The sequence below is a fragment of the Octopus sinensis genome, linkage group LG3 (assembly GCF_006345805.1).
Source record: "Octopus sinensis linkage group LG3, ASM634580v1, whole genome shotgun sequence".
Classification (NCBI taxonomy): Eukaryota; Metazoa; Mollusca; class Cephalopoda; order Octopoda; family Octopodidae; genus Octopus; species Octopus sinensis.
Window position 1 is genome coordinate 110,050,473 of NC_042999.1, and position 10,000 is coordinate 110,060,472.

The window sequence follows — 10,000 nt, forward strand, 5'->3', positions numbered from 1 at the left end:
TATATATATAGATATATATAATATTATATAATATATATATTATATATATATATATAGTATATATAGATATATATATATATGGATGCAGGAGTGGCTGTGTGGTAAGTAGCTTGCTTACGAACCACATGGTTCCGGGTTCAGTCCCATTGCGTGGCACTTGGGCAAGTGTCTTCTGCTATAGCCTCGGGCCGACCAACGCCTTGTGAGTGGATTTGGTTGACGGAAACTGAAAAGAAGCCCGCGTATATATGTGTATATCTATATGCATGTGTGTGTGTTTTGTGGGTCTTGTTTTGTCCCCCTAGCATTGCTTGACACCGATGCTGGTGTGTTTACGTCCCCGTCACTTAGCGCGGTTCGGCAAAAGAGGCCGATAGAATAAGTATTGGGCTTACAAAGAATAAGAATAAGTCCCGGGGTCGATTTGCTCGACTAAAGGCGGTGCTCCAGCATGGCCGCAGTCAAATGACTGAAACAAGTAAAAGAGATATGTTTATATACATATATGTGTGTGTGTGTGTATACATATGTATATATGTATGTATGTAACAAAGTGTTGTCAAGAGGTGAGAAGACCCGTTCAATTGTCCGAGCATAGACAGTTCAACTGTCCGCGACGTGGTCCGGACGGCTGGTCGCATGAATAGGAAAGGAAGTAGAGCAGTTGTGATGGAATCACTGAGCCGTGATAATTAATAGAGTGGTAAAGGGTTAATGAATGCAGTGAAAGGGTACGTAAAGAGCTGTGAGGGTGTAAAGGAGGGACAGCGATAAAGGAGACAAGACATACATAAAGAGCCTATGGGAACTCTGTTGTCATCGGATTTGTATTAAGGCTTTGGTAACTTTAACACGTATAATTATTTGTACGTATACAGAGAGTATAAGGTTTTTATACATAAATACATACGTATTTATATATGTATGGATGTATATATATATATATATACATATACGTACAATATGTGTATATATATATATATATATCGTACAATATGTATATGTTCATATATATATATATACATATACGTACAATATGTATATATATATGTACATATATGTGTGTATATATATGCACATATATATGTGTATATATGTATATATATATGTGTGTGTGTATATGTATATATATGCATATATGTATATATATGTGTGTGATACATATATATGTGTGTATACCTATCTATATGTAATTATATTCGTATAATATCTATGTATATCTATATATATAGAGCATGTATATACACACATATAGGTGTATATGTCTATATATAATATATGTATATGTATATTCGCGTTATATGCATGTATTGATATCTATGTTATATAGATATAGTGTCTGTATATCTATACATACATACATGTATATATATATAGTGTAAAGATGTGTTAGATATATTGTGTATATAGTACAACATCATATACTATATAACTATATATATATAATATATCTACATCCTACATATATATATATATATATATCTACATACATACATATATATATAGATTATAATAATATATATATATATTATCTATATATATAATATATACATACATACATCTATGTATATATGTATATATATATATATATGATTGTATATATACTATATATATATATGTACATATACGTACAGTATACACACATACATCTAATATATAACAATGATACATCATAACAATCTCATCTCTGGTATACACAAATATATTTATTTATAATGTATACACACAATAAAAAACACAGAGTAAAATACAAATACAATATGTATCTATATATACATAGGAGACGATACGTAACAGTACGAATATATTTATATATACTACAGACTATCATATATTAAATGTAACAATGCATATCCAACACATATATCTATATTCTATAATTATATATATATATACATATATAGTGTGTAATAAGCTATATATATATATATATATATATATGGTACAGATGCCTACAGTACAAATATCTATACATATATCATCTCATATATGTGTATATGTATACTGTACAGTAACATAATGTGTTATCTGTATATATATATATGTTATATATTATATTACTCTATGTATGATATATATGGTATAGTGTTATATATATATATCTATATACTTTATCTATATATATACTGTGTACCATTTGTGGATATATATATATCTGATCTGTGATATGTGTATACATATCTCTTGTATTGATATATATCCTTAGTCGGGTGGTGTGTCTGTATATATATCTATTATAATATGTATATTCATTATCGATATGTCCTATAAATATATATATATATAATTATTTATGTCTTTATAGGGCGCTGTTATCGCCGTTTTGTAAGAAGTTTAAAATATATTTCCTAACCAAACGGTTTCGGGTGCAGTCTCACTGCATGGCACATCGCGTACGCAATGGAGACTTAGGGCCGACCAAAGCGTTGTAAGTGAATTTGGTAGACGGAAACTGACAGGAGCCCGTTCTATATGTCCCTGCGTGTATGTGTGTAAGTGTGTGTGTCTCTTCGTGTATATGTTTGCCACCCACCACGTTTGAAAACCGGTGTTGGTTTATTCACGTCGCTGTAACCTAGTGCTTCGACAAAAGTAACCAGTAAAATACGTATTTATTCCACTAAATAAGCTATATATATGCACACGCGCACGCGAGTACACACACACATACTCAAAATATAACATTTAGTTTGTTGATGCTGGGGAAGGAATCGGACGCTGCAATATATTTCACTACTGCCCACAAGGGGCTAAACACAGAGGAGGGACAACGATTGATGGGCGATTACATCGACCCCAGGGCGTAATATACTGGTACTTACTGTAATATTTTAACCCCTCGGGGACGCGTGAATTTCGACCTCACGGAACGTTGAACCAGCACACGAAATACGGCTACGCATTTCGCCCGGCGTGCTAACGAGTCTGCCAGCTCGCCGCCTTAAGCTTGGTAAATTTGTTTCAGCGCTAAGTTTGTTTTTAATTTTATCGAGCACTGGAAACATACGGTTCGTTTAACAGAAAACCATGGTTGCATACACACACACACACACACACACCACATAGGGCTTAGTCGACGGTTTCGACTCCAGGACGGCATCGCACGTACGATTTAGTTACGGTTACGGAACATACAGTAAACACCGAGTAAAAACGCATACACACGCGTACACGACGGGATTGTGTTTAGATATATATATATATATATATATATGCAAGTATTGGTAGACAGAAACTGTGGACAAGCTTGCCGTGTGTGTGTGCGTATTATATATTATATATATATATATATATATATATATAATATATATATATATATATTCATATAAGCAGGTGTTGCGGGTGTGTTTATGTTAACAGCAGGCACGAAACTGATGCTGTGCACACAGTCTGCCTTTATGTTCTTTATAGGACATAAAATACATATGTATGTATAAAAATGTGTGTGTATTTCATACAAACACATACATGATAAATATTATCTAATGTATAATACATATATATAAGGTAGTATATATTATGTATGTCTTTGTAAAATATCTATATATAGGCGTTGGAGTGGCTGTGTGGTAATTAGCTTGCTTACCAACGACATGGTTCCGGGTTCAGTCCCACTTCGTCGCACCTTGGCAAGTGTCTTCCACTATAGCCTCTGGCCGACCAAAGCCTTGTGAGAGGGTTTGGTAGACGGAAACTGAAAGAAGCCCGTCGTATACATATATATGTGTGTGTGTGTGTGTTTGTCCCTCCAACATCGTTTGACAACCGATTCTGGTGTGTTTACGTCCCCGTAACATAGCGGTTCGGCAAAAGAGACCGATAGAATAAGTACTAGGCTTACAAAGAATAAGTCCTGGGTAGATTCGTTCGATTAAAGGCGGTGCTCCAGCATGGCCACAGTCAAATGACTGAGACAATTGAAAGAGTAAAGCGTATATCTCCATCTGACATATATGTGTGTGTGTGTGTGTGTGTGTGTGTACACACATACACACACACATAATTAATTACTGTGTAAAAACATAAAACATACAAGATCCTGACCCTCCCCGCTTACAACATTGTGTTGAGGTTTTTTTTTTTAACACTTGGCTACAAATGGGCACATATTTTGAGAAGGAAACACTTTCGGGTAAATAATTCCCAATGCGTAGCTAAATCTTTATTGATCCCTTGAGATTGAAAGGCAATATCGACCCCGTCGAATTGATGATGTTTTTAGCAGTATTTCTGACGTCTTACTTCATTATCACCAGCCGTAATATGAAATCAATATTTCTCTATTATCGTAATAAGAATGCAAGAGGTTTCACAACATAAACTTTTCAATCGTCGTCCTACATATCATTCTATAGAAGTGGAGAAAAAAGAAAAACCAAGAAAAGAAAAAAAAAACAAACAAATTCACTTGGTGTTGAGGATTTCGGTTAAAAAAATTATAAATATTTTAGTCAGCTGTTGTGTAAATTAATTGACATACACACAAACAGAGGCATGGCTGTGTGGCAAAAATGTTTGCTTCTCAACTACATGGTTTCGGGTTCGGTCCCTCTGCATGGCACCTTGCACAAGTGTCTTCTACTATAGCCCTGAACTGAACAAAGCGTTGCGAGGCGGACTTGGTTAACGGGAACTGAAAGAAGCCCGTCTTATAGAATGCCGTAAATAACTGTTTAATAATATTATAGATGTGGAAAATCTCCGTTCTTCTGATTATCATCAATAGTGTATATATATATATATATGGGTGTGCGTGTGTGTGAATTTGTATCTGTCCCCTTCCAGTGTTTGAAAAGCGGTTCGAGGCAAAATGAGATTGATAGAATAAGTATCAGGCATTAAATTAAAGTACTGGGGTCGTCTAAACATCTTCAAGACATCTTCGACTAAACATCTTCAAGACGGTGCCCCAGCCTGGTCGCAGTCTAATAACTGAAAGAAATGAAAGATAAACACTGCCACGTCGAAGACAGTGTTAGAATCTGTTTACCGAGACAACGTCGAATGGACAACAACATGCGAGGTGCACTGATTTTACACGTCAAGGAATGAACCTCACAACCTCTACTATCTCAATCTTTCTTTTTTTTTTATTTTTGTTTTTGCAGTAGCCAGTCTGAAATAATCTCTGGGAAGACACACTATTCTATTTAACCTATCGAACAAAAATATCATTAACGTGACTTTTGTTATCGTTAATGTTACTTAATCGATATTTGAGTAAGAGATCGATATTATCAGCGTTAATAATAACAGTCATCAGAAGGCGGCGAGCTGGTAGAATCGTTAGCACGCCGGGCAAAAATGATTAGCGGTATTTCACCCCCATTTTCACGTTCTGAGTTCAAATTCCGTCGAGGGTTTAACTTTTTCCCCTTCATCCTCTCGGGGTCGAGCACTGGGGCCCATGTAATCGTACTTATCCCTTCACTCGAAATTGTTGGCCTCATGCCAAAATTTGAAACCAATAACAATTATCAGCAGTATCATTAGTAACAATATTTTTTTTTCTTTTCTATCTGTTATTATTTTTACAAGCGATGGAGTAAAAGAAATGGTGAAGCATCAGAACAAAAAAAAAATAAATAAATAATAAAATAAAACAAAACTATCTGTATTTCGTTTTATACGTCTATGTCCCGAGTTTAAATTACAAAGAGACCGACTGCGCCTTTCAAACTCTACAGGAAGGATAAAATTAAAGTAAGTGCCTATACAATGATCATTGACTCGGTCAAATATGTCCCTTCTGCTCCAATTTGAGGCCTTGTGCTATAATGAAAGGAATTATTATTGGTGTTATTGATTTACGGTATCTACTTTGCTATCCTTCCAAGGAGATAAAATAAATAATAGTGATACATTGATTTTTTTTAATGGACGATAACATAAGTATTCTTTAGATAACGAGATATAAACATGTTTAGTAGGGAGAAATGGGAAGTCAGTCAGTGATGAATTTGAAACAATAAGAAAAAAGAAGAAAATGACAACTTTTAGTTCCCATAAACAAAAAGAAAGGAAAAGAAGTAGTTTTCAATACTTATTTATCTAAGAAACAATTAAATTACGAAACATGTGCCGTAAAGTAAAGTAATTAAGATTCAGCGAGCCGTGTCTGCTATAGCTGGTTTCGATACCCGTCCGAAAGTATTTCACATGCCTGCTAAAAGGCATGTAAAAGAAGCATGAACATTTTTTTTTTATGATGATGTTACAGATAAAAAAAAAAAAAAAAAGAGAATAATAAAAAGGTATCTTATCAAGGGAAAACAATCTAAAGGATTTGCATGAAAATGAAAGTGTGAATCAGATCATTTATGCCATAACATCTTACTTATGTTGTATTTTTTACTTATCAACATCATAAATATTTTTTTTTTTGTTATCGACGATGAATCGAAAGATTGAGCTTTCGGATTCTAGAATACCACCTTGTTTTTGTTCATTTCATCCTATCTTCTTCAATACTTTTCCTAGTTCCTTTTCTTCTTCTTCTTATTTTTTTCTCCCCGCTCTTTTTTACCATCCTAATAACATACAGACATGCGCGCGCGCACACACACACATCGTAATATTAAATCGAAACGATCAGGAAACTGCAAATGACCACTTACCCTCCTCCACTTGAATAGGCGAACAATGTACTTATCGGCATGTCGTTTAGATTCTCATTGTATGTGTGTATGAATGTGCGAGTGTTACAGTCCGTTTTTCCTTTCCTTATATATATATATATATATATATATATATATATATATATATATATATAGTCAGTTTTCTTTTGCGATATATATATTATATTATATATATATATATTATATATATACGAAAGCTTATGTCCACACAAAACAGTGACCAGAGAGAGAAAAAAATACCACAGATCAGTTGCAACGATATGTGAATAACATCATGGAAAGAAACCCCTTCATAAGAGATCTCCAAGCCCTGCCAGCCGACAGCAGATACACAGACAGACACAGGAAGATAGGAGTAAAGAATGTCGTGCGGTAGCGTGTAGAGGAAAAAAGAAAGAGGGAGAGAGAGAGAGAGAAATAAAGAAGAGAGAGAGAGAAGGGGGAGGAATATAAAGAAAGCCGGCAGTTGGATGAATGGGGGAGATAACGGCAGCAGTAACAACAACAACAATAACGACGATGACAACTGCAACTCGACAGACGTTTCGGAGCGGTCTGGGATATTTGATAATAGCGATGTTATTGCTATGATCGTGGAGTAAGTGGCAAGTGCTTGAAATGAGATGAGTCAGCAACTCGGTTTCGATTCTTCTGCTGTTTACTTCAGGAAATATTATTGTCTTTTAGATAGGCATAAAAACTGTATAATCATATTTCCTCTTTTTTTATCTATCGGAAGGTAGCAAACTACAAAAGAATTTATTAGTTTTAAATGGTTGTCGTCAGGGCATGGCGGAAAAAGAAAAAAAAATCTGTTTGGACGAGTACGGCTCTGTCTCGATTTCCAAGGTATGAAAATCATAACATCCCGTCACGCCTTATAAATTTTAAGCTTTATTCACTACATTGGGTTAATATTAATCAAGTTGTAGTTTTGTAGTCTGCTCACACTGCGATCGTCTCCACTCTTCTTCATTCATTAATTAATTAAAAAAAAATCTTCTTTTTTTTTTTTAAAGTCACATTTCCGAGTTGAAGACTGATGGGATCAAAATTTGGCTTTTGTATTTCTAGAACCAATAAGATAAATAAAAGTGAGAACAGAATCAATTAAAAAAATGACTTCCTTAGGTAATATAAAAAGGAATATCTATGTAGTACGGAGAGACTCTGGAAGTGAAACCCAGTTTCGATTCTCAGTTAAATCTATTTCATTTCAATCACTTGACCTGTGGCATTGAGAAAATTATTCTCATTTCTTGCTTCATACAAATCGCAAGCTTTCATACCATTTAAGAAATAACTATTCTTGTCTTTTATACAAGCAACTTTCGATTCTTACTTCGAGCTGCCCTTTGTTTTTTTTTACACCACAACTGTTGTTGGAAGAGGTATTGTTGCCACAACAACCCGTTTGTTACACATTATTGAGGGGCTTTGTGTTTATGTAAATAAAAATAAAACTGTAAAGAGGACATGTTTTCAGTAAACCAGTTTTAATTCATAACATCAGTAAGCGCAAGGACAACACACCAGAAGGATTGACAGATGGAGAGATAAGGAAAAGAGAATTTGTATATTTTCGCAAAGAATATGGTCAGCTCCGTTTGATTTACTAGCCTGGAATATTATAATAAAGGAATTGCAAGGAAGAATCGATTTCCCTTTCTCAATAAAAAAAAAAAAAAAAATTAAAAGGATAATTTGGTTTTTATCGCTTGCAATAAATAAAATATAGAATGCTTCAATTAAACAGAAACAAACAAAAACTGCTAATTGAAAATTGTTAACAAATAGTGGTTGACAATATTAGCATTTCAAGCGTCAATGCGTGGTTATATCATCAATAATACATGGTTAGCTAAGAACAAAAAATTACCACAACCATCAAAGATGTGATAATATACAATAAGTACCAGTTAAGTACTGGAGTCGGTTTAATTGACTAGTCCACCCCACCCCAACTTTTCAGACTATGTGTCTATATTAAAAAAAAAACAAAAAACAATTATTAAAATACATACATGCACATACGCGAGCGTGTGCGTGTGTGAGTTTACGCGCATGCATGTGTATGTGTATATATATATATACATACACACACACATTTGTGTGTGTTTTATATATTTGGTAACAAGGCATATACCCACTCCACGGTGCATCATTAATCTTATATAGGATCACACACACACACAACACATGCATCGATATAGATACATGCATACGTAAATGTATGTCTCCCGCTTCATGAACTTCACGAGCGAACGTGCGCAATTTGTGTGTGTGTGTATCTGCATTTTCTCTGAAGAACTTAACTTTACAACTTCATAAATACCGATAAGAAAAAAACAAAAAAAAAACTTCAGGTACAATTCTTTTCTATTGTTTTCTAAAATTTGAAGATGTACACAAAACACATAGCCACAAAACAGAATAGCTAGTTGTAAATTAGGAGTCGTGTTTTTCTGCGTATGTGTGAAGACTACTTTAACATTTAAGGAAATGCTTTCATGTAAAATATATTGAAAGTTTAAAACGGCCGGTTTCAGACAAATCGTTCATTGACTTTGTCCCGTTGACTATAAAAATGTACTGCTAACGTATTTCTTGTGATATAAACGGCTTACAATAATAGTAAACAGATACAAAGAACTCTCGATTGAATTCTTTTCTGCAGCAGTTGATTCACGCAAAACACGGATCGGAATGTAAACAATAAACAACTCCTTACATAAACACAAGGTTTCGTGGGTATACAGAAAGGTACAGATATACGACTGAATGTCTCGTACTCTTATAAGAGGCCTTGTGGTGTTTAATTAAAGTGAATTGATTTTAAAAATCAGGTTGCGGAATGACTTGTCGGGCGCTTACCTCTAATGTCTCTTGTAGATTATTGATTTTACATAGACACAAGACGACAAGTTTCTTAGGTAAAGAAAACAAAAAGGGAGACCGTGATTTTTGTCTTATTATTACCATTGATTGATTAACTGACAAAGGTATTTTAGCCTTTCATTCCTCCAGGCTCGATAAAATAAGAGTAGCCGTCAAGTACAGCAATCGATGACACCGGCTACACCCTTCTTATAATATTACCGACCGCATGTCTACGTTAGAAAGTCGGCCTTTCATCCTTCCGGATCGATACAATAAGTACCAGTTAAGTACTGGGGTCAGTTTAATTGACTAGTTCCCCCTACCCAACTTTTCAGACCATGTGTCTATATTAAAAAAAAAAAATTATTAAAGTGATAAGTAGTAGAACAATAAGAAATCATTGTTAATATTAATATTATGTTATATACTCTTTGACCAGAATGTAAAATAGCAAAACCGAATATATTTAAATCCGTACAAAT

General features: G+C 34.2%; 1 protein-coding gene across 10 annotated transcripts in view; it reads right to left on the reverse strand.

Moving 5' to 3' along the window:
- Positions 1 to 10,000, reverse strand: part of LOC115209324 (zinc finger protein rotund-like) — a 428,746-nt gene that overhangs the window by 407,508 nt on the left and 11,238 nt on the right. For 6 of the 10 annotated variants that reach the window (XM_029777680.2, XM_029777677.2, XM_029777670.2 and 3 more), the window contains exon 1: positions 6,618 to 6,727. The exons of 3 other annotated variants lie outside the window; for them this stretch is intronic. In XM_029777680.2, the coding sequence (XP_029633540.1) occupies positions 6,618 to 6,658 (41 nt within the window). In that variant the 5' untranslated portion in view covers positions 6,659 to 6,727. Of the gene's footprint in view, positions 1 to 6,617; positions 6,728 to 10,000 lie in introns of those variants that run through there. One more of the 10 variants, XM_036501220.1, reaches the window with a different exon arrangement.